Source organism: Ornithorhynchus anatinus, chromosome 10, assembly GCF_004115215.2.
Source record: "Ornithorhynchus anatinus isolate Pmale09 chromosome 10, mOrnAna1.pri.v4, whole genome shotgun sequence".
In the NCBI taxonomy this organism is placed as follows: Eukaryota; Metazoa; Chordata; class Mammalia; order Monotremata; family Ornithorhynchidae; genus Ornithorhynchus; species Ornithorhynchus anatinus.
Window position 1 is genome coordinate 53748424 of NC_041737.1, and position 27729 is coordinate 53776152.

The 27729-nt window shown below is 60.5% G+C and overlaps 1 protein-coding gene across 1 annotated transcript; it reads left to right on the forward strand.

The window, feature by feature from the left end:
- The first annotated feature begins 719 nt into the window (after positions 1-719).
- On the forward strand, positions 720-8722 carry LOC103168212 (zinc finger protein 202). Its single transcript, XM_029073388.2, has 6 exons — positions 720-1139; positions 1477-1627; positions 2461-2543; positions 5516-5633; positions 6612-6716; positions 7237-8722. The coding sequence occupies exons 1-6, from the start codon at positions 750-752 to the stop codon at positions 8016-8018; spliced, it is 1629 nt and encodes a 542-aa protein (XP_028929221.1). The 5' UTR covers positions 720-749; the 3' UTR covers positions 8019-8722.
- Positions 8723-27729: the final 19007 nt, after the last annotated feature.

The following is a 27729-nucleotide window of genomic DNA, read 5'->3' on the forward strand; positions in this document are numbered from 1 at the left end:
CATTTGTTAAGCGCTTACTATGTGCAGAGCACTGTTCTAAGCGCTGGGGGGGAACCAGGCGATGGGGTCGTCCCACGTGGGGCTCCCACACTTAATCCCCCTTTTCCAGATGAGGTGATTGAGACACAGAGAAGTTTCCAGATGAGGTAGCTGAGGCACAGCTGACAAGTGGCGGAGCCGGGATTTGAACCCCCCACCTCTGACTCCCAAGCCCGGGCTCCTGCCACTGAGTCACGAAAAAGTGGTGCTGTGTGTGTCTGGGGTGTCGAGCGTGTGTGTGTGCGTGTCTGGGGGACGGGGTGGGTGGCAGGGGAATCACAACGATGACGATAATCGTGGTATTTGTTAAGCGCCTACTATACGCCAAGCACAATTTAGGGGAAGATACAAGGTAATCGGGTTGGAACCGTCCCTGTCCCACGTGGGGCTCGCGGTCTCAATCCCCATTTTCCAGCCGAGGGAACTGAGGCCCAGAGAAGTGAAGTGACTCGAAGGTCACACAGCGGGCAAGTGGCGGGGCCGGGATGAGAACCCACGACCCCCGAGGAGACGGTTCTCAGGGAAGGGCCGAGGCAGCGCGGAGGATGGTTCTCGCGGGAGGGTTCCTCACGCTCTCGGTCTCGTCTTTTCCCCCAGGGGTCCGTGGGAGACGCTGCTCCGGAGACAGAGAGACCCTCCAAGCCCCGCCTCCTGCCCGCCCGCCCGTCCCCCCTTCCCCCGTCCTCCTCCCCCTGCCCCACCGGAGCCAGATGAAGCCTTCAGGCCTAGGCCCCCTGAGCCTAGCCCCCCAGGAGCCCACGGGGATCCTCCCCGTGAAGGTCGAGGAGGACGCGCTCTGGGGCCGGGGCCTCGCGCCCGGTCCCGAGACCGCCCGCCAGTGCTTCCGGGGCTTCCCCTACCAGGAGGCGGCCGGGCCCCGGGAGACCCTCTGCTGCCTCCGGGAGCTGTGCCGTCGGTGGCTGAGGCCCGAGCGGAGAACCAAGGAGCAGATCCTGGAGCTGCTGGTGCTGGAGCAGTTCCTCACCGTCCTGCCCAGGGAGATCCAGGCCTGGGTGCGGGAGTGGAGGCCGGAGAGCGGCGAGGAGGCCGTCACCCTGGTGGAGGGGCTGCAGAGGGAACCGGGGGTGCCGAGCCAGTGGGTGAGGAAGACGGGGACCGGAATGGGGAGAGGAGGGAGGGCCGGTGGGAGACGAGAGGGACGGAGGAAGAGGAGGAAACGATAGGGAGGAGCAGGACGGGGTGTCTGGACGGGGGGGGGGGGGGAGAGGGATGAGGGCTGGATTGCCTGGGGAGGTGGAAATGAGGGAGGACGGAGAAGGGAAGGAGGACAGTCTCGAGAAGACGAAGGGGAGGAGGGAGGGAAGAGCGAGGCGAAGAAGGGGGACATCTTAGGGGCCGGAGAGGGCTCCTGAAGATGATGGATTCGACTCCCGCCTCCCCGGGGGCTGGCCTGACGAGGGCTTGGGTTTCCCACAGGTCGTCTCAGAGAGGATGGAGGCCCTCACTCTGCCGGTGGATTTGCGGCCCAGAGGGCCGTCCCAGGAGGAGGGGGCTCGGGGCCCGGGACCCCAAGCGGAGCGGAGCCCCGTGGTGCAGGAGGACCGGCGAGCGGCTCCGCGGGACGGCGGTCAGTCAACGAGCGCTACTGCACCCTCAGAAGGCGGGGCAGGGGTTCGGGGCCCAGGCCGGAAAATGGACCCACTTCCAGCCCTCGAGGAGGCTGCGGCAGAATCAGGCAGACGAGCCACACGGACACCGTGGTCACGTCAATGACGGGAGGATGAGATTGAGGAGATGATGGGGCCCTGGGTTGCGCGGGGAAATCACATTTTAGGCGGGGTGAGGAGCAGAGAGAGAGAGACGGGGGAGAGAGGACCGCGGGTCGAGCGCTCCTAGAAGGCAGGTGGGGGTGGGGGGCTGGGGGAGACTGGGAGGGGGAAGCGAGGGAGAGGGGCCATTTGTGTTGAGCTCGGGAGGCCAGACTAGCATGGGTTTGAGCTGCCGGTAAGAGGGGAGCGTCAGAGGGCTGGGAGAAGCAGGGTGGTCTACTAGTAGGCTGGGAAGGGGATGGCAAGGGAGACTGGAGTTGGGTAGGGGCCCGGGTGAGCGGAAGACCTGGAATCGGCGAGCTCCGGTCCCCATCCCCCAGCCCAGCCCCATCAGGAATGGAGGACTCTCTCTTTTTAAAAAGGTTTTCGGGGAGGGAGAGTCCACGGTGTCCTCAGTCAACCCTCCCGGCGCCTCGGTTCCTCCTCAGTCTGGAAGGCCTCGTCTCCTTTCCTGCCATAAGAGAGCACTGGCTCGTGCCCAGGATCCTGAGGACAAGGGGCACACCTGGCCAGCAGGGTCTCCCAGGGATTCGGTGATGGGGGTCCCCCCGGCCTCCTCCTCTAGCCCGGAGGGATGGTTGGGGGAGCGGCCGGGCAGATCCAAGCTTTCTCTCGGCTCTGTCCCGTCCAGTTCGGCCTATTTCCCGAGTTCCCGCCCTTTCCAAGGAAGAGTGTGACGGAGACCGGGGGATGGCGGCCACCGCCGGCTCCCAGGTAAGCACCCGCCCCGTCCGGAACGCGTATCCCATCTTCCCCTTGTTTATGGGAGTTCCCCCTCCCCCGGGCCTTTTCCGGCCATTAAACCCCCCGTCATCCGGAAGAGATCTCCCGAGTCGGTGAGTCCGGCCTCCTGTCTCCAGGAAGCTCAGGCCCTGCTAAACCTTCTCTTGGCATAGTTTCCCAGGGACAAAGGTGCCCCAGCCTTCCCACGCCTCCTTTAATCCCCTTGACGGGATCACTCGGGGAAGAACCTCTTGCCGGGATTCAGACCATTTTCCTGTAGTTCTCTCCACCGGCCCGGGAGAACCCGGTCGGTGCCCTCGCGGAATCCCATCGGAAACCCCAAGACGGTCCTCCTGGGGCTTTCTCTCCTCTCTGCTAAACGACCCAGAGTACCTTAGCCTTCCTAGCGGTTTCCCCCCTCATTCAGACTGTCTTTCCTTCTCCGGCCCCTCGCCAGTTTCTTCTCCTTCCTTCTAAAACAGGGTGATCCACCGACACGCTGCCCCAGGAAGGATCGGGCCAGTGGTCAGTTTAGGGCGAAGATCGCTTCCTTGCCCTTCGTGTGCCTTTCTCCTAATTATTCCACCCGGAATCCCGTCGGTTCCCATAGGAACAGCCGGGTAATGCTGGGGTATAATTGACTAGCTCGTGCCCTCCACTCCAGCTAGGCAGACCTGTCTTCCTTCCCACCCCGTCTGCACAAGACTCCTTCCACCCCCCGGGGTCATTTCTGTCAGATTAATCAGGGTTGATTCACTGCTAAGGGGATGCCGTGAGCTTAGCCTCGTGGAAAGAGCCCAGGCCTGGGAGTTGGGAGACCTGGGTCCTAATCCCGGCCCCACTCCTTGCCCACTGTGTGACTTTGGGCTATCAGTCAATCAGAGATATTTACTGAGTGCTTACTTGGGGCAGAACACGGTACCGAACGCTTGGGAGAGTACAGTTCAGTCGCTTCTCTGTGCCGAGTTTCCTCATCCGGTAAAATGGGGATTCGGCAGCCCCTTCTCCCTCCCCCTGAGGCGGGAAGTCCACCGTGGGACCGGGACTGTGTCCAGTCTTCATGTATTTTATCTACCCCAAAGCTTAGCACAGCGCTTAATGTATAGTAAGTACTCAACAAATACCAATATCACTGTTATCATCGTTCTGCCGCGTGTTATACCGTAGGCTCGGGGAGCAGTGGAATGGGACGTGACCCCTGCCCTCGGGGGGCTTCCGCTGGAGTGGGGGATGACGGCGGGCAGAAAATGGAAGGCAGTGTCACGGCCAAGAACGAGAAAACGGACCGAAAAATGGGGCGGGCGGAACTGAATAAACCCCGTGCTGTTAGGTTTGCCGGTTCCTCCCGATAGATCCCTCCCCTCAGATTTCTACAGATTCAGTTTTTCCTCAAGTCTTTGAGTCAGCGGAAAGAACATGGGATTAAGGGTCAGTAGATCTGGGTTCTAATCCCTCCAGTGACAGACTGAGTGTCCTTGGGCACGGCCCTCGGGCCCCCATTTCCTCATCCCGAAAACGGGGATAAGATAGACTCCCTCCCTGGAAGACCGAGCACTAGAGGGACGGGAACCGGTCCGATCCGACGATCCCGCGACTGTCCCGGCACTTAATCTAGTGCTTGGCGCAGAACAGGGACCGTAAACTCCTTGTCTCTAGACCGTGAGCTTGTCGTGGGCAGGCGATGTGTCTGTTTTTGCAGGGTCCTCTCCCAAGTGCTTAGTACCGTGCTCTGCACACAGTAAGCGCCCAATAAATTCGATTGAATGAATGAACAAAGACCGTAATTATCATCGTTGAGCCTTCCAGGGCTAATCTCGCCGGGCTTCAGTTGGTCCACTCAATCCGGGAATCCCTCAGCACCGTGCTTATCACGGTGCGGGATCTAGGTCGACTCTCTGTTGTTGTTGTTCTTAGATAAGCCGTGTTCCTGGTCCCCTTCTCCTGTCCCACAGTTAAGGGGACGGGGACTCAAATTTTAGCGTTCGAATGTTCCGTATCCCTGGGGGGGACGTGAGGGGTCATCTCCTTTGTTAAACTGACAGGAGCCGCGTCTCCGATCTCTCTCTCCTCGCTCAACTTCCCTCTGCTTGCTATCTGTCCTCAGGAACGTATCTGTAATTTATTTACTGATTTATTTATATTAATATCTGTCTCCCCTTCTAGACTGTGAGCTCATTGTAGGCAGGGAATCTGCCTGTTTATCTTCATAGTGCCCTCTCCCCGGCGCTTAGTACAGTGCTTTGCACCCAGTGAGCGCTCAATAAAGATGATTGGACGGATGTCCTCCGGGCCGGGCCGGTCACCCCCAACTGAGTCTCCCTAAGTTTGTTTCTCTGTCATTTGTTTTATTGATCAGTCAATGGTACTGAGTGCCTACTATGTGCAGAGCACTGTACTAAGCGCTTGGGAGCATACATCGTTTGTTTGGGGGTTTTTTGAAATGGTATTAGATGCTTACTGTGTGCCAGGCAGCATACCGAGTGCTGGGCTGGACCCGAGCTAAGCAGGTTGGATCCAGTCCCTGTCCCACGTGGGGTTCAGCCTCTCAATCCCCATTTTACAGGTGAGGGAACAGGCCCAGAGAAGTGACGTGCCCAAGGTCACACGGCCGACAGGTGGTGGAGGCAGGATTTGAACCCACGTCCTTCGGACCCCCAGCCCCTGGCTCTGTCCACTGGGTCACGCTGCTTGTGTTTCTACTGTGTGTGTCCCTTTCCGCGTCCAGGCTCCGCCTCTCCCCATTCTCCCGGCCGCTCCACCGGGGCTCCTCCTTCCTCTGTTCCCCATCCCACCCCCGCAAGGTGCCAGGCACGGGGCTTGCCTCCCAGCGGACACCCCGGGCCGTCCGTCGGCTCTCCGATCTGCGGCAGCCGTCCTTTAGGGCCGCCCCGTGCCCACGCCCGAGGTGCCGCCCTTCTCCCGAGAGTGACGGGGACGGGGTGGGGGGTCTTGTGTAATTTCAGGGGCCGCTCACCTTCCGGGATGGGCCCGAGCAGGAGCCGCAGCAACGGGACGGGCAGAAGCCGGGTGCCTGCGGAGATCCGTCCGTCCGGGAGGAGGGATGCGTGAGGGCGCCCTGGGGTGAGGACCGACTTCTCCCGGGACCGGAGGGCCGGTCTCCCCTCCGGCCCCGGCCCGGGGAGCGGGTGGCAATCGTGCCTTTATTCGGTCGTGGTTAAGGAGCGCTTACGGTGGGCAGAGCACTGTACTAAGCGCTTGGGAGAGTACGCTACAGCAGTAATCGGACACGTGCCCTGCCCCCGAGGAGCTTTCGGTCTAGAGGGCACCGACCCTCCCTCAGCCGTCCGCTTCCCTTCCCTGGGATGGCCTGGCTCCCGGCGGTTGCCTCGTCGCTTCGGCGCTCGCCCAGATGGAGGTTCCCAGATCGACGCGACTGGCCCTTTTGTAAAAGCGGGGGGATCGACTCCCCTAAATTCCGGACCTTCCCCTCTGTTACAGGGCCGACGGACTGTTGAGGCTGGGTCCGGGGTGAGATGCGCTTAGGATGGGATGGCCGGGTGGAGGATGGGGCCTTAAAGGAGGGCTCTGACCAAGATCCCGCACGTGTGTGTCGTCTGTGCCGGGGGGGGGGGGGGGTGGGGGGACGGGCCCTTGGGTTTTTGGGAAGGCAGGGCGGTCCCAAGGGTTATCTGGGTTGGGGTGGGGACGGGTCTTTGGGGCTTCCAGGAGGGCACCAGGCGGGCGTTGGTGTGTCCGTGCGTCTCTGTCTAGGACGTAGGTGGGCAAGATCCAGCTTGTGGGCCACGTTCGGCCCAAGGGGGGTTTTCACCGAGCCCCCGGCCCCGGAGGACGCTGCACGACCACCCTCCCCGCCCCGCCTTGGAACGGTTCTCCCCTTGACCTCGAGTCTGACCTTGAGCGTGCCTCTAGGGTGGCTGTGGGACGCCAAACCACCCACCCAGGCCCGGGTCCAAGGAGGCACCAAACGGCAGCAGCCATTTTCGAAGCCGACTTCATCTCCCGCCGCTCCCCTCCCGCGCCGCACGAGCGGCGGTGCCTCCCCCGGCCGCAGACGTGTCGTTTCCTTCCCCCCGGCAGGCCCCACGTCCGACGCTGCCTCCGAGCCGGGAGCTGGGGAAGGACCTTGGGCTTCCGGGCCGCGGCACTGGGAGCAGAGGGAGGCTGCCCGAGTGATGCTCACAGGTGAGGAGTCTGTCAGGACCAGGGGTGGCTGGGACCTTCGGAGGTCACCGGATCCGGCTCCCTGGTCGTGTCTGTCGTATTTATCGAGCGCTTACTGGGCGCGGAGCGCTTGGGAGGGTACACCGGTACAATAAACAGACGTCCCCTGCCCGCACCCGGGGGCGGTTATCTCTCCTGCTTTGAACGGGCTCCCGGGAAGAGTTCCTCCTTTGTATCCCGCTAAATCTCCTCCCGCCATACCCAGGCCCCTAGCGCCACCGCCTCCGCTGCTTGGGGTTAACGAAAATAATATTACTAGTGATAAGCGGGCTTCTCGGTAAATTGGTTCACTTCTCCGGGCCTCGGTTACCTCATCTGTAAGGGAGGGATAAGAGTGTGAGCCCCGTGTGGGACGGGGACCAGGTCCCGCTTGATTCGCTCGTATCTCCCCCGACGCTCGGGGCTTAACGGGTACCGTAACCGTCGTTACGATGGCTCGCTTCAGTCGGATCCCCTGTCCCCCCCCCCCCCCCCCCGGCAGGAGACCCGAGCGAGAGCGAGCCGAAGCCCCCCGGGGGCCCCGAGAGGGCCGAGCGGCCCGGCGCGCTTTCGGGGGGCGCCCCGGGCCCCGACCGCAGAGCCCCCGGCAAGGAGGAACCCGGGAGGGCCGTGGGGAGGAGAGCCGAGCTCCCCGTCCCGCGCTTCGTCAGCTTCCCCCTGGCCCTGGACCCGCACGCCCCGCCGGGCAAACCCTACGCCTGCCCCGAGTGCGGGAAGGGCTTCCTCAAGCCGGCCCACTTCAGCCGGCACCTGCGGAGCCACACGGGCGAGAAGCCCTACCGGTGCGCCGAGTGCGGGAAGAGCTTCGGCCGGAACGAGCACCTGATCCGCCACCAGCGGACCCACCTCGGGGAGCGGCCCTTCAAGTTCCCCAAGTGCCGGAAGAGCTTCCTGTGGGCCGCCCACCCCCTGAGGCACCAGACCCGGGAGAAGCCCTACGAGTGCTGCCAGTGTGGCAAGAGCTTCTACTGGCGTGAGCACCTGATTCGCCACCAGAAGACCCACACGGGCGAGAGACCCTACGGCTGCCGGGAGTGCGGGAAGAGCTTCGGCCGGCGGGAACACCTCATCAGGCACCAGAGGACCCACGCCGGGGAGAAGCTCTTCCCCCGCCGCCCCCTCTGGGAGAGCTACCGGCAGGGAGCGGAGCTGGCCGTCCACCCGAGGGGCCTCCTGGCGGCCGGGCCCCTCGGGGCCGGCGCCTGCGGGAAGAGCTTCGGCCTCGGCCAGCACCGGCCGGCCCCCGTGGGAGAGGGGGTCTGACCCGGCGCCCTCCGTCCCGCTCCTCCCCCCCCCCCCCCGAGCACGGGTTCCTCCTCTCTGGCTTCTCCCCCGACCCCCGACCCCCGGCCTCGGCTGAGAGGAGGGGAGGAAGGAGAGAGAGTCGGGGGGCGTCGTCACCCCGGGGGGACTCGAGCGCTTTCGGAGGGGCGGGTTGGCTCGGCTCCACGGGGTCGGGGTGGCCTCCTCGGCCGGCCCGGTTGCCCTTTGGTAGGGGGAGGCCTCCGAGGGATCGGGTTCCCCGGAAAACCCCCCGCCCTCTCCCGGGGCCGCGGCCCGGCCCTGGGCCCTTCCCGGGCCGCGGCGTGCTGCTCCCGGGGCCGGCCCCGTCTCCTTGGACCGAACGGTGCCCGGGAAACTCCCGCTCCTTCTGCCCCGTCCCCGTGAAGCCGCCCGGGATTTGATTCGGCTTCCTGGGGGTGATCCGTCGGACTAGGAGTGGACGGCTGCCCCGCCCTGAGGGCCGGGGTTCTCCTGGAGCCAGACCGGCCCCGGGGTGGCCAAAGGGCAGCGACGACTTGTGGGCCGCCTGGCTGGCGCTCTCTCTCTCTCTCTCTCTCTCTCTCTCTCCTCCCCTTCTCTCTCTCTCTCTCCAGGCAGCTACCGGGGGGCATCCCGGACCCCCCCGCCTGTGACTGTTTCCCCCCACAGAGACTCCGCGGAGGAATACTTTGCCTCGGGGGCTGAGCGAGACCCCGCTCCCCTCCATGGGTTGCGAGGACGAATGCTCTGGGTCTCCGATGGGGCGGTTTTTGGTGCTCGGGCTTTGGGCCCGCTCTCCCTCCCTGGAACCCCGAAGAGGCCTTTCCCAACCTCCCTCTCTGGCTTGAGGCCTCCGGCAAAGGGAGTCGGAAACGCCGGCTTGCCGTTTGCCCCTCCCCGCCCCCGACAGCGGTCAGTTCAGCCGGGGTCGACTTGGACCGGTTGGGCCCGGGGCGACCTTTGGTGACCAACCCCGGCGCTCTGGGTCGGCCCAGGGTGACCCCACCCCGATGACTCGGGCTCCGGTCTCCCCTTCCCCCGGGGGTCCAGGTGTGCCCTGCGGAAGAACCGCCCGAAACCTCCGGCGGGGCCCCCGTATCGGTGTGCCCTCAGACGCCCGGGCCACCCTCAGACACGACCCCCCCCGAGGCTCCCCGGGATGGTCGTTCTCCAGACCCGGAGGGTGGGCGAGGGGCACCGAGGCACCCGGCCCTCCTCTCCCCGGCTCTTCGTCGGGAAACGTGAGCCCAGAGCAGCCCTCCCTTCCCCCGGACGCCCTGTTTTCCACCTTAACGTTTCCCCGGCTACCTTCCTAGGATGCATGTACGCTCAACGGGTTGACAGAAAATAAGCTGATTTTTTTTTTTTTTCTAACCGAGTGGCTCTGGACGGTTTCTTTCACGAGCGTCGGGGAACTGGGGGGGAGGGCCGGCCCCCTTAGACGCCTGGCGCGTCTTGGGGTCGGGAGGTGCGGGAGACCGGCGAGCCTGCGGAGTCTGTGAGAAAAACCAAAAGGGGGTTGAAGGGAAAACGGCAGCGCCCGGATGTGTGACGCTTCGTTGGATTCGAAGTCTGATCTTACCGGTGTGCTTCTCGACAGCCCAGATCGATCAGTCCCTGTCATTACCGAGCGCTTACTCTGTGCGGATCGCTACTAGACGCTCGGGAGACCACGGGATGACAAGAGTCGATAAGCGAAGCGACTTGCCCCGGGTCGCACAGCGGACAAGTGGCGGAGCCGGGATGAGAACCCAGGTCCTCCGACTCCCGGGCCCGGGCTCTTCCACCAGACCTCGCTGCTTCCCTAATCGAAAGGGGGGGAGGGAAGGTACCTTACGCCGAGGCACAAAGACCCACGGATACCCAGGAGGTCAATAGCAGACCGGGCGCTAGAACCCGGCTCTCAGTCCCAGACCCTTGCGCGCGCCGCTAAGCGATTACGCTGAGCAGCCGGTTCTGCTCTTCGGGGTCCCTGCGGGAGGTGGAGCTTAACGGTTGCGAAGAAAAGTCGGGACCGGGGCGGGGACGGCCTACCCAGATAATGATGATTAAAAAAAGACGATATCCGTTAAGTGCTCACCATCTGTCAAGCGCCGTCCTAAGTGCCGGAGTGATGATGATAATCGTGGTGTTCGTTAAGTGCTTACTATGTGCAGAGCACTGTTCTAAGCGCCGGGGTAGATACAGGGTAGTCAGATTGTCCCCCGTGGGGCTCACGTTTTTTAATCCCCATTTTTACTGATGTGGTCACTGAGGCCCGGAGAAGTGAACCGACTTGGCCGAGGTCACCCAGCGGACAAGTGGCGGAGTCGGGATTAGAACCCTCGACCTCTGACTCCCAAGCCCGGGCTCTTTCCACCGAGCCGCGCCGCTTCTCTAGATACAAGCTAATCGGGTTGTCCCGAATGGGGCCCCCGGAGTTAATCCCCATTTTCCAGATGAGGTCAGCGAGGCCCAGAGAAGTGAAGCCCCAGGTCACGCGGCAGACAGACGGCGGAGCCGGGATTAGAACCCGGGTCCGCGCTCTATCCACTGGGCCACGCTGCTTCGTGAAGAGCGGCCCGAGCAGCATCTTTAGGGCGTGGGACAGGCTTAGCTGGAGAAGAAAGCTCTCTACCCCCGGACTCGGAGCGATTTGAGCTTCTTATGTCTCGCTGCCTCAGACACGAGGGTCTTTTTGTACCCCGTCCTCTGCCGGCTCACCGGCGCGGAGAGATCCGGGGTCACTCGGCCACGGGAACCAGCTGGACTTGAATGTGGTTCGCGGGAGGTGGGCGGGGGGGGGGGGGGGGGTTCCCCCGGAGGAGGGCCCGAGGCCTCGACGGTATGAAGGCCGTTCCTCTGGGCCCGCCCCGGCGGTTGACCTCTTGGGGGCCGGTGGGGAGATGGCCTCCGCCCCGCTCCCGTTCCCCTGGGCCCTGATGTCTCTCCCTCCCCTGGGGGCGGCCGGCCGGGGGGGGATCCGGGCGGGCCTCTCGGATCCGGGATTGAAGGTTGAGGGCCGGCGGGTTGGGGGGACGCTCCGAAGGGGATATCCGCGGGGCGATAGGCTCCTCTGCGGAGATCGATACGCTAATGGGGCAGGCCGGGGTGGGTGGCGAGGGGGGTGGCCGAGGCGGGGCGGTTGAGGATCCCTTGGGGTTTGTGGGTGACGTCAGGGAGGAGGGTCTGTGTGGGTGCGTGGGTGTTGTATCTGTGTCTGCGTATGTAATTTTGGAAGTATTTGGGCGATCGTTCAATCATTCCATCGTATTTATTGAGCGCTTACCGTGTGCAGAGCACTCTACTGAGCGCTTGGAATGGACAGTTGGACAACGGGTAGAGACCGTCCCTGCCCGGTGACGGGCTCACGGTCTAAACGGGGGAGACAGCAGAGCGAAACAGAACAGGACGAAAACAAGACGAGATCGTCGAGATAAATAGAATCAAGGAGATAGATAGATAGATAGATATACGCCTCATTAACAATAATAGTATCGACGGCATTTGTCAGGCGCTTACTATGGGCCAAGCCCTGTTCTAAGCGCCGGGGGCGAGACGAGGTAAGCAGGTCGTCCCACAGGGGGCTCACGGTCTGAATCCCCATTTTACAGATGAGGGAACCGAGGCACAGAGCAGTGAAGCGGCTCGCCCGAGGTCACAGAGCAGACAGGTGGCGGAGCCGGGATCGGAACCCAGGGGTCCTGGCGACTCCCCGGGCCCGTGATCCATCCGCTAGGCCACGCTGCGTTTTGGGAAGAAGGGAGCTAGGCCATCAGGGAGCGTCCTCCCGGCGACGTGCGTCTAGCTGGATAGAACGTCGAAAGAAATGTCGGTTTCTGGGTGTCCCCCGTCACCCAGATGACAAGTGGCGGAGCCGGGATTAGAACTCACGACCCCTGACTCCCAGGCGCGGGCTCTTCCCCCTGAGCCTCGCCGCTTCTTCAGTTAATAATATAATCGCGGTATTTGTTAAGTGCTCGCCATGTGTCAAGCCCTCTACTGAGCGCCGGGGTAGATGGGAGCTTATCCGGTCGGACACGGTCCCCGTCCCACGGTCTCAGTTCCTTCGTCCAGCGCCCTGCACGTAGTGAGCGCTCAATAGATACAACCGAAGGAAGGAATTCCCATCTTTTCGACGAGGAAACCGAAGCCCAGAGAAGTGAAGCGACTTGCTCAGAGTCACGCAGCGGGTAAGTGGCGGAGCTGGGATTCGAACCCAGGTCCTCCTGACTGCCGGGCCCGGGCTCTAGCCACTAGGCCGCGTTCAGAAGAGCGGGTTTTCGTCCGCTGACGTCCGGTAGGCTCCCGGAGCGCTCTGCGCGTACCTCCCTTCACACTCTCCGGGCCTTCGGAAACCTGACGTCTCTTCGGACGCGCTACCCTGCTGGACGCACGTCGCCGGGAGGACGCTCCCCGCCGGCCTAGGCCCCGTCTTTCCAAAACGCAGCGTGGCCTAGCGGATGGATCACGGGCCCGGGAGTCACGAGGACCTGGGTTCCGATCCCGGCTCCGCCACCCGTCCGCTGTGTGACCCTGGGCGAGTCGCTTCACTTCTCTGCGCCGCAGTTCCCTCGTCTGTAAGATGGGGATTGGGACCGCGAGCCCCCCGTGGGACGGGGACTGTGTCCAACCTGATGAGCTTGCGTCTACCTCACCGCTTAGTACGGTGACGGGCACGGAGTGAGCGCTTCGCATATGCCATAAATAAAAAAAAGGGTGGGGAGGCTACGGGAGAGGGGGGCTGGAGTGGAGAGTGCCGTTGTTGGGGGAGACGGGGGTCGGCCGGACGGGGGTGACGGGGCCGGGTTTCTCGTCCCGCAGCTCGGCCGAGCGCGCTGGCCGGTCGCCCCTGCGCCTTCCCCTGCGGGTACAGAGGCAGGCGGTTCGCGGCCCGCACCCGCGTCGGGGGGTGGTCCCGGAGACCCCGGTGCGCCACCACGGACAACTACGACCTCCTCCCCGAGTGGCGCTACTGCTCCGAGGACGGTGAGCATCCCCCTCCCCGCCGCACCCCCGAGCCCGTCCCGTCGGAATCGCTCCCCGCTGTCTATCGAGCCCTTCCTGGGCGCGGGGCCCCGTACCGGGCCCCCGGGAGAGGACGGGGCAGCGGAATTGGCCGTGTTCCCTGCCCGTCGGGCGCTTACGGTCGAGAGGGAATGCGGGGTAAAGCGCAGACCGCGTGCCGAGCACTGGGGTAGATGTAAAGCTAATTCTGTCGGATTGGACTCTCCCAAGCGCTTGGTACAGGTTGCGCTCAGAGGAGCGGCGTGGCTCAGCGGCAAGAACCCGGGCTCGGGAGTCGGAGGTCGTGGGTTCCCATCCCGGCTCCGCCGCCGATCAGCTGTGTGACTTCGGGCCAGTGGCTTGGCTTCTCTGGGCCTCGGTGACCTCATCTGGAGATCAAGACTGGGAGCCCCACGTGGGACAGTCTGATTACCTTGTGTCTTCCCCGGTGCTTAGAACGGTGCTCAGCACACAGCGCGTAACAAATGCCATCTTTTTTCTTTTTTTCTTTTTTACAAAATGTAACGTTATAACAGACGCAGAGAAGCGGTGTGGCTCGGTGGATAGAGCCCGGGCTCGGGAGTCGGAGGTCGTGGGCTCCAATCCCGGCTCCACCGCTCGTCGGCTGTCTGACTTCGGGCGAGTCACTTCACTTCGCTGGGCCTCAGTTACCTCGTCTGTAAAATGGGGGTCGAGACCGTGAGCCCCAGCGGGGCGGGGACGGTGTCCAACCTGATCTGCTTGTAGCCACTCCGGCCTGGCACGTATTATTATTGTTCGTTAGATTGCATATTATTTTATATGTTATATAATTAAATAATCATATGTGATCATTAGATATTATGATCCTTTTACATACGAGGAACGACGGTTCCTTCCAGCGCCGTGACGTGCTCCATCCTGACATCGCGCGTGGCCGTTCCCTAAACCCGCCGCTGCGTTCTCCCCGGTCTGTGTGGGGAAGACCCTTGATCTGGCAGAGCGACGATAACAGGGACGACACTAGTAATGATGATCGTGGTACTTGTTAGGAGCTTAGTATGTCCCAGGCACCGTACCGAGCGCTGGGGTAAACACAAGATATATATTATATAATAACACGTTAACGTAAAAATACGTGAATATATCATTATCGTCGGGAGAGGACAATATAACGATATAAGAGATGCATTCCCCGCCTCCCACGATCCCGCATCCCTCTTCACCCATCCAGCCGTCGTGGGATCGGCCCCCGGGGGCCGCTCCTTCGCTCGCCCCGGTCAGCCTTGCCTTCGGCCGATAGGTCCCGGTGCCCAAGGGTCGGACCGGTCTGCCCGGGGCATGGGCGGACACCCGGGATGCCAGGCCTTCGGGTAAAACCCGTATGGGTCGCGGGCGTTGACTATGCCGTCGCGAAGGCGTAGACGCTTGGGCAGATGACCGTTCAGACGTCCAGGCCCGGAGCGCGGGGCCGACGCTGAGGGAGATGCGTCTCACCGTGGCCGGCTACTTTGTCGTCTCCCCCCCCGCCCGCCCCCGCCCCCGAACAGCTCTCACGGAGACCCTTCCCAATCTTCCCTGCGTCTTCCCCTTTCTCTACCGGGAGAGATTCTACCACCGCCGCACGGAGGCCGGGGCCGGCGAGGGGCAGCCGTGGCGCCGCTACCGCCAGCAACTACGACGTCGACCGCAAATGGAGGCCGTGCCACACCACGAGTGAGTCCGGCCGAGGGGTCGGGGAGCGGCGGAGGGGCTCTTCGCCGAACGGGAAGCGCCGCCGGCGGTGGGGGGATCGACACGGAAAGAGACAGACGCGGTAGAAACACGAGAGAGGCGGCCCGGCCCGGCGGATGGAGCCCGAAGGACCCGGGTTCTAATCCCGGCTCTGCCGCTAGCGTGCCGTGTGACCCCGGGTGAGTCGCTTCACTTCTCTGGGCCTCGGTGACCTCATCTGTCCAGTGGGGATTGAGACCGGGAGCCCCACGTAGAACAAGGTCTGTGTCCAATCTGTTTAGCTTGGCTCTACCCCGGTGCTCAGTACAGTGCCTGGCACATAGCAGAGAAGCAGCGGGGCTCGGCGGAAAGAGCCCGGGCTTGGGAGTCGGAGGTCATGAGTTCGAATGCCGGCTCCGCCACTCGTCGGCTGTGTGACCGTGGGCAAGGCACAACTTCTCTGAGCCTCAGTTCCCTCATCTGTAAAATGGGGATTAACTGTGAGCCTCACGTGGGACGACCTGATGACCCTGTATCTCCCCCAGCGCTTAGAACAGTGCACTGCACATAGTAAGCGCTTAACAGATACCAACATTATTACAGAGTAAGCGCTTAACAGATGCCCTTTAAAAAAAAAGAAAATTCCGAGGTCAGAGGATGAAGAAAATGGGGATGCGGATTTAGAGCCTTCTTCTTAAACAGCTGAGCAGGTGACCTGCAGAACTTTAGTACGCGAGTGCTGAAGTGGAAATTGAGCGTAATGTTTCTCTGATCCCCTCGTGGTACAATCTGATGACCTCGTATCTACCCCAGCGCTTAGAACGTAGTAAGCGCTTAACAAATCCCAGCGTTACCATCGGTATTGAATTCTGAACACGAGGACCGTACACTCAGTTCTCCCAGCAAGTGGGGGCCGCGTCTCGCGGGGCTCCGGGAGGACGGGGGACGCGGGGATGGAGGACGGGAGGGAGGGAGGACGACAGTTCCTTCCGGCGCCGTGACGTGCTCCATCCTGACATCACGGGTGGCTGTTCCCCAAACCTGCCATTGTGTTCTCCCCGATATGTGTGGGAAAGACCCGTGATCTGGCAGAGTGATGATAATAATGATATCGCCGATAGTAATGATCGTGGTACTTGTTAAGTGCTTATTATGTCCCAGCTACTGTACTGAGCACTGGGGTAAATACGAGATAGACTGGTCACGGTCTCTGTCCCACGTGGGGCTCCCAGCCTTAATTTTACAGATGCGGTAACTGAGGCCCAGAGAATAATAATAGTAATAATAATGATGATGATGGTATTTGTGGAGCGCTAACTATGTGCCAAGCACTTTCCTAAGCGCTGGGAGAGATATAAGGTCATCGGGTCGTCCCACCTGGGGCTCGCAGTCTTCATCCTCATTTTACAGTCAAGGTGACTGGGGCCCAAAGAAGTGAAGTGACTCGCCCGAGGTCACGCAGCGGACAAGCGGCAGGGCCGGGATTAGAACCCAGGTGCCTCTGACTCCCAAGCCCGGGCTCTAGGCACTAGGCCCGTTTGACCGGAAGCCCCCGGAGGGCAGGGAGGGCAGGGTAACCCCAGGGGGCTGACCGCGGAGGGCTTCGCACAGTGATGCGTCTTCGGCAAGTTCCTGCGGGCGGATGGTCGGGACGGGAGCGCCGGGGGGGGGGGGGGAGGAAGACACCGTGCCCATCAGATCCGGTGATGCCAGCCTGGGATTGGGAGCTGCAGGCTGGAGGGCAGGGAAGAAGGGGAGAATCCAGAAAAATCCCAGGGAGCGCCCCCTCTCCCATTGCTCCTCGCCGCCGTCCTTCTCCCCGAAACAAGTCGGGAAGACCCCCCCCCCCCCCCAGTCTGGCAGAGCGGAAGCCGGGGAGTCGCAGACTACTAAGGGATGAGGTTTAGGAGGCCAGATTCTGTACTCCGTGTTCTGGATCGGGAAACTAGGGTGCTAGGAATTCGACCCCCCGATCTGGCAGAACGGAGGGAGGAGGGTTCACGGAAGCCGGGTTCTGTATTCCGTGTTCTAGGCGTGGGAAAGTTGGAAGCTAGGAATCTGGTACCAGACTACAGGCGAAAGAGGAGACAAATCACAGAATTCCTTTGGGTGGCGGGGCTCTTGAGGGGTCCTCTGGTCCATCCCCCTGCTTTCCGGAAGGATGGTTCCCCCCCCCCCCCCCCAGTCATCCTCCAACAGATGGGCCACGTCCTGCCCCTCAAGACCTCCAGAGACGATTCCGCCTCTAGACCCTAGCAGGGAACGGGAACCGACTCTGTTATGTCGGATTCTCCCCGGTGCTTAGTCCAGCGCTCTGCACCCGGGAGCACTGAGAAGCAGAGTGGTTCAGTCGATAGAGCCGCTGGGAGTCGGAAGGACCTGGGTTTGAATCCCCAGGCTCTGCCACTTGCCTGCCGTGCGACCTCGGACGAGTCACTTCGCTTCCCCTGTGCCTCGGTTCCCTCATCTGTAAAATGGGGATGAAGATCGAGAGCCCCACCGTGGGACGTGGACTGGGTCCAACCTTCTATCTACCCCAGCGCTTCGTATAGCGTCCGATACATTAGGAAGCGCTTAAAACCAAAGAAGTGCTCAGTAAATATCACCGATTGGCTGCAGGAAGAGGAGACCCACAGTGGAGATGGTGAAACGGGGAGTGGGATTGGGTGTCCCGGATGCAGAGGAATAGATGAACTGACCCCTGAGAGATCCTCTGAGCCCTCGGAGCCGACGAGGGTATTGATTTCTGAGAATCTCGTCGAAAGCGTCACCGGAACCCTTCACGTCCGGTAACGGGTCCCGTCGATTTCCCGATGCGATTTATCTGTAATCTGTTGATTTGGGCCCGGGTGACGAAGAAACCCCTCCAGGGCTTAACTCGACAGGAGAGCTCGGTGTTCCGAAGGAAACCGGGTCGCCCGCGACGTGGCTTAGAGCGGGGACCTGGCAGTCAGAAGGACCCGCGTTCTAATCCCGGCTCCGCCACTCGTCGGCCGGGTGATCTCGGGCAAGTCCCTTTGCGTCTCTGTGCCTCGGTTACCTGATCTGTAAAACGGGGATTAAGACCGTGAGCCTCATGTGGGACAGGGACTGTGTCCAACCCGATTAACTTCTATCTTCCCCAGTGCTAAGTACAGCGCCTGGCACGAAGTCAACCCTTTTTTTTTCTCCTTAAGAAAGAAAGAAGGGAAGGGAGGGAGGAAAAGGAGTAAAATCAAAATAAATAAATGGCGGTATCTGTTAAGCACTTACTGCGCGCAAAGCGCACTTCTAAGCGCTGGGGGGACACAAGGTCATCGGGCTGTACGTGGGGCTCACGGGTTTAATCCCCATTTTCCAGATGAGGTCACTGAGGCGCAGAGAAGTGAAGTGACTTGCCCAACGCAGCCGGCAATTGGCGGAGCCGGGAGTAGAACCCGCGACCTCTGACTCCCAAGCCCGGGTTCTTTCCACTGAGCCACGCTGCTTCTCTAATAAAGGGAAGGGAAAGAGGGAAGGGAAGGGAGACTGGGGATCCTCCCCCGGAGGTACTCAAGAGTAAGAACGAGTCCTGCCTGCCCCGATGCAGGGGACTGGTGGCGATGACCCCTGAGAACGATCTGCCCGGCCCGATCTCTCCCTCTTCCCGTCCCGCTTCTCTTTCCAGCCTACGGGGGTAACGGCCACGGCGAGAGCTGCGTCTTCCCCTTCGTTCACAACGGGTCTCCGTCCTACCGCTGCCTCGAAGGCGGCCGGGGGAGGGGAGGCTTCTGGTGTGGCACCACCGCCAACTGCGACCGAGACAAGCTCTGGAGTTACTGCCCCGACGCCAGTAACGGCACCGGGGCGGAGGGGCCGGGCTGGTGGAAGAAGAAGGTCCCGGGAGGGGGTGGGGTCCCGGGTGAAAGTTAAGTCTCGATCCATTAATCCATGGCGCTTACTTTGTTTAGAGCACCGTGCTAAGGACTTCGAAGAGTAAATACGAGATTTTTTTTTTTTTAACTAGTCTTTGTTAAGGGCTTACTAAGAGCCAGGCACTGTGTTGAGCGCTGGGGTAGATAATAATGATGGTATTTCTTAAGTGCTTACTATGTGCAGAGCACTGTTCTGAGGCCCTGGGGGGGGATACTCTGCCACTTGTCAGCTGGGTGACCGTGGGCAAGTCACTTCACTTCTCTGTGCCTCGGTTACCTCATCTGTCAAATGGGGATGAAGACCGCGCGCCTCACGTGGGACCCCCCAGTGCTTAGAACAGTGCTCCGCACATAGTAAACACTTAACAGATTCCGAAATTATCATTGCTATTATTACAAGGTGATCAGGTGGTCCCACGTGGGGCTCACGGTCTTCATCCCCATTTTCCAGATGAGGTAACTGAGGAACAGGGAAGTGAAGTGACTTGCCCACGGTCACACAGCTGACAAGCGGTGGAGCCGGGGTTAGAACCCATGACCTCTGACTCCCAAGCCCGGGCTCTTTCCGCCGAGCCACGCTTCTAAGCCAATCAGATCGGACCAAGTCCCCGTCCCATTTGGGGCTCGCAGTCTGAATCCCCATCTTACAGCTGAGGTAACCGAGGCCCAGAGAAGTAAAGTGACTTTCCCAAGGTGACACAGCAGCAGACAAGCGACAGGGGCCCAGAGAGGTGAAGTGACCTGTCCAAGAGCACCCGGTGGACGAGTGGCGGGGCCGGGTGTAGAACGCAGGTCCTTTCGACTCCCGGGCCCGTGCTCTAACTGCTGGGCCACGGTGCTTGGCACAGAGCGAGTGACCGATAAATGCCACTGATCGATCAATCAAACAAATAATTCTTTTTTTTAATTTTTTTTTAAATTATAAAATTATATTTAAAAAAATTTTTTTTTTTAATTATTCTTTGGAAGCAGCACGGGCTGGTGGACAGAGCCCAGGCCCGGGAGTCAGAAGCACCTGGATTCCAATCCCGGCTCCGCCACTTGTCTGCCCGGTGACCTCGGGCCACTCGCTTCGCTTCTCCGGGCCTCGGTTCCCTCCTCTCTGAAACGGGGGTCTTGACAGCGAATCCCACGTGGGACGGCGACTGTGTCCAACCCGATTAGCTTGTGTCTACCCCAGCGCCTGGCCCATAGTAAGCGCTAACCAGTGCCGCAGTTACTAAGTGCCCCGCAGATAATAAGCGCTTAACAGATGCCATCGCCCTCATCGTCTCCTTTGCCGGAAACCCTCGGCTGCGAAGCGGAGGGTCAGGCCGGAGGTGGGGCCGGGGGGCTCCGGGTCAGCCACCGGGCTGAGCCCCGGCCTGCGTCCGCGGTGTTGAGCGAGGAGAGGTTGGGGCCGGGCCGCGTCCTCCCGTTCGTCTACCAGGGGCGGCCTCACGACTCCTGCGTGGCCCTCGGCCGCGGAGCCGGCGGCTTCTGGTGCCCCACCACCGGCAGCTACGACGCCGACGGACGGTGGGCCTACTGTGCCGATTCGGGTGAGGGTCCCCCGCCCCCCACCGCCCCTCGGGCCCGGCTGGGTCTCCCCGCCGACCGTGAGCTACCCGGGGGAGCTTCCCGTCGTTACGGTGTCCTCTCCTCAGGGCTCGGTACCGTGCTCCGCACACAGTGAGCGCTCAATAAACAGGATGGGCCGACCGACCGGCCGCCCCATCTCCTCCCTCGGGGCCGCAGCTCTTCCTCTTTCAAATGGGGATTAAAGGCCCGTGTAAGTCGTCCCCCCCGTTTAGACTGGGAGCCTAACGAGCAACGGGGGTTGTAATAATAGCGTTGGTATTCGTTAAGCGCTTACTCTGTGCAGAGCGCCGTTCTAAGCGCCGGGGTAGACACGGGGTCGTCGGGCGGTCCCTCGTGAGGCCCGCGGTCTGAATCCCCGGGTTACAGATGAGGTCACTGAGGCCCAGAGGAGTGACGTGACTTGCCCACAGCCGCCCAGCTGACGAGTGGCGGAGCCGAGATTCGCGCCCATGACCTCTGACTCCCGAGCCCTTGCTCTTTCCGCCGAGCCAAACTGCTTCTCTGTCGTGTGTACCCGGGTTACCTTGTACCTACTTCAGTGCTTAGGACCCGGTGAGCACTTAACGAATATTATTACTTTTATCGTTAGTATGATTATTGTTACAGAGCCGCGGACGGTTATCAGGCCTCCGGCGGGCTCTAAGACTAGAAGACGATCCCCTCCCGGCCCTCCTCGGCTTCCGGCCTGCGCGTCTGCCCTCTCCTCTCGCTCCCGTCCTCCGTTCCTCCCTTTCTCTCTCCTCCCGTTCCCCTTCCCGGGGGTTCTCATCCCCGCTCCGCCACGGAGCTGCCCCGTGACCTCGGGCAGGTCGCCTCGCTTCTCGGTGCCTCCGCCGCCTCCTCTGTAAAATGGGGATTAAGGTCGTGAGCCCCACGTGGGACGGGGACCGTGTGCTTGTATCCACCCCAGCGCTCAGGACGGTGCCCGGCACGTAGTAAGCGCTGAACAAATACCTCGGTTATCATCCTTAGCAGTCGACCGTATTTCCCGAGCATCTACTGTGGACAGGGCTCTGTATTGAGCTCTTAGGAGGGAGGCTCCCCCCGCCCAGGGGCCCTACGGAGGAGCCCGGCAGTCCCAGACCCCGTTCTCTGCCGGACAGGCCCGGGGGGCGGCCTGCCCGCCCCGCCCTGCGTCTTCCCCTTTCTCTACGAGGGCCAACTCTACTCCGGCTGCACCGACGCCAGTGACGTGGACGCCAAGCTCTGGTGCGCCACCCCGGACGACTACGACCGGGACCGCCTCTGGGCCCCGTGCCCGTCCCGAGCCGGGTACGGCGCGGGGGTGCCGTCGGGCGAGGGGAGGCGGTCGGGTGCCCGGAGAGGGCTCCTCCTACCCGCCACTCACCCCTTTCTCTCCTTCGGGGCACCCTCACCACGCCAGAGCCAGGGCGTGGGGGTCCCCGGGCGGTCACCCCGTGAGGAGCGGGAGGATGAAGGCCGGGGTGGGGGGCTCCTGCCCTTAGAGCGCCCTCGGACCCCGGGCAGAAAATACCACCCTTAGCGATGATGATGATAATAATGACGACGATGGCGTTCGTTAAGCGCTTACTATGTGCAAAGCACTGTTCTAAGCGCTGGGGGGATACAAAGTGATCAGGCTGTCCCGCGTGGGGCTCACAGACTTCATCCCCATTGTACAGATGAGGTAAATGAGGCACAGAGAAGTGAAGCGACTCGCCCCAAGTCACACAGCCGATGAGCGCGCGGAGCCGGGATTCGGACCCGTGACCTCTGACTCCCTAGTCCGTGCTCCTTCCACTGAGCCACGCTGCTTCTATCTGGGAAGCCCCGTGGCGTGGTGGCCAGAGCACGGGCCTGGGAGTCGGCACGCCTGTCTGCCGTGTGACCTCGGGCAAGTCGCTTCGATTCTCTGGGCCTCGGTTCCCTCGTCTGGAAAACGGGCATCGAAACCGTCGAGCGCGGGACAGGGACTTTGCCCAACTCGATTTGCCCGGATCCGCCCCAGCGCGTAGTACAGTGCTTGGCACGAAGTAAGCGCTTAACAGATACCATCATCGTCATCTTTATCGTCTGACCCCGCCCCGAGTGACCGGGTTGGGGGGGGGGGACCCCGGGGCGGCGGCGGGGAGGGACGGCTATGCGCGGGATGCACTCGTCCTAACGCGTCTTCCCTTGCAGGTGCCCAGATGCAGCAAGGGGGATTGAGGAGAGACTTCCAAGAACCAACGGGCTCTCCCAAGAGAGTAGTGGGGGGTGGAGGGGTGAGAGGAGAAGGGGTGGGGTGGGGGGGGCTTCTCCCCATTTCTAAGAGAGAAAATAAATGCTCACAACCCGCCTTTCGGAGACTGACTCCTTATGTTGGGATCCAGGTGGGAGTGAGGGCTTTATCTGGGGGTGAAGGGGTGAGAAGAGAAGGGGCGGGGGCTTCTCCTGATCTCCAAGACAGAAAATAAATGCTGACGATCCCTGTTCTCCCTCCTTCTCGGATTCTGAGCCCCAAGCGGCACCTGATTATCTCGAATCTACCCTGACGCTTAGCGCAATGCTCAAGACATATTTATACTCATATAAACGTATTCATTTATATTTGATGTCTCCCCCTCTAGACGGTAAGTTTGTTGTGCGCAAGGAATGTGTCTGTTCTTCTATTGTACTCTCCCAAACGCTCAGTACGGCGCTTTGCGCTAGAAGCTCGCTGTGGGCAGGGAACGCGTCTGCTTATTGTTCTACTGTACTCTCCCAAGCGCTTAGTGCGGTGCTCTGCACCCGGCGAGCGCTCAGATACAATCGAACAAAATGAATGAATGAAATGAGAGGAGATTCGCCTCCAGTTTCATTATTACTGTCGTTTCGACGGGACAGCCGGGCCCCACTTACTCGAAGGCTTGCAAGTCATCACGGGTGAGACCGTACCGGACGCTTACCAAACTGGCCGCCTGCCAAGGCCTTATCTGATCATACTTCGGATGTACTCACGGGGCAGTGAGCAACAACAACAGGCAGGCCTCAATTTGCTGCTCGAGTTAGGGCTCCCGGCCAGCACGTTTCGTTCGTTCGGTCGTATTTATTGAGCGCTTACCGTGCGCGGAGCACCGTACGGCTCGCGGTCTCGGGGGAAGAGGGGAAGACGGGCACGGATACAAATAAACTCCGTTTCCCATCGACCGCTGGCGCGTGCCTGGCCCGTAGCGCTTAACGAACACCACAGTTATCATCGTCGTTATTACTGTTATTATTCCCTGCCCGCAATCCGCTTGCGGTACAGAGGGGGAGAGACAGACGGGAGGACGGGCCCGGGCCAAGAGGCTTCTGTGCTTGCAGTCAGCAGCCACCAAGGAAAAATGAGAAATAACGATAACGTTGGTATTTATCAAGCGCTCACTATGTGCCGAGCACCGTTCTAAGCGCCGGGGTGGATACAGGATAATCAGGGTGTCCCACGTGAGGCTCGCCGTCTTCATCCCCGTTTTCCAGATGAGACGACTGAGGCGCCAAGATGGGAAGTGAGTTGCCCGAAGTCCCACAGCCGACAGGTGGCGGAGCCGGGATTGGAACCCGTGACCTCTGACTCCCGAGCCCGGGCTCTTTCCGCCGAGCCACGCTGCTTCTCAGCGGCCCAGTGGGAAGAGCACGGGCCTGGGAGCCGGGAGGCCGGGCTCTAATTCCGGCTCCGCCGCTTGTCGGCTGTGGACCCTGGGCGAGTCACTTGGCTTCTCTGCGCCTGAGTCACCTCATCCGGAAAATGGGAATTAAACACTCCTCTGACAAACAGGGATCCCCGTGTGAGCCGAAGCGGCGTGGCTCAGTGGAAAGAGCCCGGTCTCGGGAGACGGACATCGTGGGTCCGATTCCCGACCCTGCCGCTTGTCAGCTGTGTGGCTGTGAGCGAGTCGCTTCACTTCTCTGTGCCTCAGTTACCTCATCTGTAGAATGGGGATTAACCGTGAGCCTCACGTGGGCCAACCTGACTCCCCTGTATCCACCCCAGCGCTTAGAACAGTGCTCTGCACGTAGTAAGCGCTTAACGAATACCATCGTTATTATTATCGTGTCCGTCCTGATGATTCTGTATCTACCCCACCGCCCGGGTCCGATGCCTCGCACAGAGCAGACGCTTAGCAAGAACCACAGAAATAAAAGACGGGGGGGGGGACGGGGCAGGACACCTCACTTTTCCTTCCCCTCCCTCACCTTTCCTCCGTTTAGCCAGCGGTCTCGCTCTTCTGGAGAAACAGCGAAGTGGATAATGGGCCTCTTTTGGCGTCTGATCGCCTCGTTTCCCGTTTCCCAGCAGAGAGAACAGCGAGGGGGGCTCACGGGGTGGGCGAGCGGGAGCATGAAGTAAACACCCCCCCGACCCGCAGACAGGTGGACGCAGAGGCAGAGTGGGACAGACGTCTGTCGGGAAACGGAGCGAATGTGCGTCTCTGGGTCTGTGTCTGATATCGGTTTTGAGGTCACGACACCATTAATGGTACGTATTAAGCGTCCGCTGCGTGCCGGGCGCTGCGGTGAACGCCGGGGTGGATACGAGCGAATGGAGTTGGACCCACACTGCAGCAGAGTGGGCTTTGGGGCGCTCAGAAACAGGACGGTCGTGAATGCCCTTTGGTATTTGTTAAGCGCTCACTATGTGCGGAGCACCGTTCCAAGCACCGATAATAACGTCGGTATTTGTCAAGCGCTTACTATGTGCAGAGCACTGTTCTCAGCGCTGGGGGAGATACAGGGTCATCAGGTTGTCCCACGTGAGGCTCACGGTCTTCACCCCCCTTTTACGGGTGAGGGAACCGAGGCACAGAGAAGTGAAGTGACTCGCCCGAAGTCACACAGCTGAGAAGTGGCCGAGCCGGGATTCGAACCCACGACCTCTGACTCCCGAGCCACGCCGCTCCTCATTAGCACTTCTCGTTAGCACTTCGGGGAGCAATGGACGAGGCGGTGAGTAAAGCGGCCACAGCCACCCCTCGCTGACGGCTGGGGTCCTCCGTCTCTTTACCGTTATATCGTCCTCTCCCAAGCCCCTAGAACAGTGCCCTGCACACGGTAAGAGCTCGGTGGAGGCGATCGAACGAACTGGATGCGTTCCATCTCTTTTTTTCGACGACACCGATCCCCCAGGTGAGAAGCGGCGTGGCCCGGTGGGTAGAGCACGGGCCTGAAAGTCAGAAGGACACGGGTTATAAATCCAGTCCTAAACCTGTCGGCCGTGTGACGAGTCACTTCACTTGAGAAGCAGCGTGGCTCCGTGGAAACAGCCCGGGCTGGGGAGTCAGAGGTCGTGGGTTCTAATCCCGGCTCCGGTGACTTCGGGCCGGTCGTTTCACTTCTCTGGGCCTCAGTTACCTCATCTGGAAAATGGGGATTAAGACTGTGAGCCCCACGTGGGAAAACCAGATTACCTTGTATCTACCCAGCACTTAGAATAGTGCTTGGCACATAGTAGGCACTTAACAAACACCCAAATTGTTATTATTATTATTCTCCGAGCCTCAGGTACCTCATCTGGAAAATGGGGATTAAGACAGTGAGCCCCCTCTGGCACGTGGATTGTGTCCAACCTAATAAACTTGTATCTACCCCAGCGTTTAGAACGGGGCCTGGCACATAGTAAGCGCTTAACCAATACCATCATCATCACCTGCCCACAAGGGGACATTTCGTTACTGACTTTAGCTAAGATGCGGCCCTAGGAGGAGGGCATGCTCTAAAACCAGCTAAATCTCCTGAATTCTGGGCTTTGCAGGACAGCGTTTTAAGATGATGTTATGCCCGTGTGGACGGCATTAGATGTGGCGAAGGTCAGACGGCAACCACCTTCCTGAGTAGTAGCCGTAATATTTAATAGCAATTAATGATAGTATTTGTTGAGCGCTTACTATGTGCCAGGCACCGTCCTGAGCCCCGGGGTGGTTACAAGCAAGTCGGATTGGATCCAGTCCCTGTCCCGCGTGGGGCTCGCAGTCCCGATCCCCATTTTACAGATGAGGGGACCGAGGCCCGGAGAAGGGAAGTGACCTCAGTTCCCTCATCTGTAAAATGGGGATGAAGACTGTGAACCTCATGTGGGACAACCCGATTACCCCGTATCTACTCCAGCGCTTAAAACAGTGCTCGGCACATAGTAAGCGCTTAACAAATACCAACACTATTATTATTACTTGCCCGAGGTCACACAGCAGACGGGTGACAGAGCCAGGGTTAGAACCCAGGTCCTCTGACTCCCAAGCCGACGATCTATCCCATAAACCACGCTGTTTCTACCTTCGCTCTTTCCCGCCCTCTCCCCTTCTCCCGGAGACCCTGGGTCTCTCCCTTCCATTCTTTCTGTTACCCTCCCGGAGGGACCCCTCCAGCCTTCCCTCTTTCGGGCCTTCTCCCCCTTTCCCACAGCCCCCGGCGATTTCATTCTCTATCTCTCACGCCCCGCAACCTCAGGCCCCCAAGAGTCCTGGACTCTTAACCTTCCCTGTCCCTCTTCCTTTTTCCTCTCTCCCAATCCCCTGTTTTCAAAGTCTCGGAGCTCGACGCCCCCGCTCCCCCCAAGCCTCTTTGTCCTTTCCCGACATCCCCATTCACACCTCCTTGCCACATTCCACAGTTCCTCTCTAGCCACTTGAGGTCTATCTGCTACTCGTCCCTTCCCACCGCTTCCTGCCTTCTCCTGCCCTGACCCCCTGGGAGCACAGGAGGAGGGAGAAGGAGCTTAAGAGGAGGGGGCTGCTGGGTCCGCGTGGAATGGTGGAGTCGGGGAAGAGACAAAGAGACATAGAAACAGAGAGAGACAGACGGGGTCAGAAAAAACTGACCGACAACCCAAAATACTTTTCTGATGGAATCTGTAAAGTGCTTACTATGCGTCAGGCACTATATTAAACGCTGGGGTAAATACAAGCCGATATGGTAGGACACGATCCTTGAAGCGGCTGGCGGTCTTAATCCCCATTTTACAGATGAGGAAGCTGAGGCCTAGTGAAGTGACTTGCCCAAGGTCAAAGAAAAGGTACATGGCAGACCGGGGATTAGAACCCAGGTTCTCTAACTGCCAGGCCCCGGGCCCTTTCCGTTAGGCCACGCTGCTTGACGAAAAGAGGCCGAAAAAGAGACTGGGATGCAGAAGGAACGAAAGAGCGGGACCAACAACGACCGAAAGAATCGGCAGAGAGAAATAGAGACAAAAAGATGGTGAGGCAGAGAAGACGCTGGGACAGAGGCAGAAAGGGAAGCCAGGTGAGAGTCGAAAAATTAAGCAGAGACAGATTGAATGGGAAACCAAACCGCCAAAAGATGGCAAAAAGATGGAGACAGATGGTCAGAGGCAAAACGTTAAAGGGACGGAGAGGTCGTTGACAGAAATCCACTGCCGGGAAAGGGCGAGCCGAGGAGCCGGGGAGAACACCGTCCTGGGAGGCGGGGAGGAGTTTGGGGGAAGCGCTCTAGGCTCCTGGAGGGCCTAATTAGAGCCCATTAGCTCATTACTGGACGCATCTCACTCCACCTGGGGCCTATAAAACTAGAAATGGCAAGGGGCTTTGGAGCCAGATCCTGGATGTCATCAACTGAGGTGAGGGCCCTGGGAAGTTAGAAGAGTGAGT

Excerpts from the sequence above, each read along its gene's own strand:
- LOC103168212 (XM_029073388.2), top strand. The coding sequence starts at position 750 with ATGAAGCCTTCAGGCCTAGGCCCCCTGAGCCTAGCCCCCCAGGAGCCC. Across the intron at positions 1,628-2,460 it reads AGCGGCTCCGCGGGACGGCG|TTCGGCCTATTTCCCGAGTT; the intron begins GTCAGTCAACGA and ends TGTCCCGTCCAG. Across the intron at positions 5,634-6,611 it reads ATGCGTGAGGGCGCCCTGGG|GCCCCACGTCCGACGCTGCC; the intron begins GTGAGGACCGAC and ends TCCCCCCGGCAG.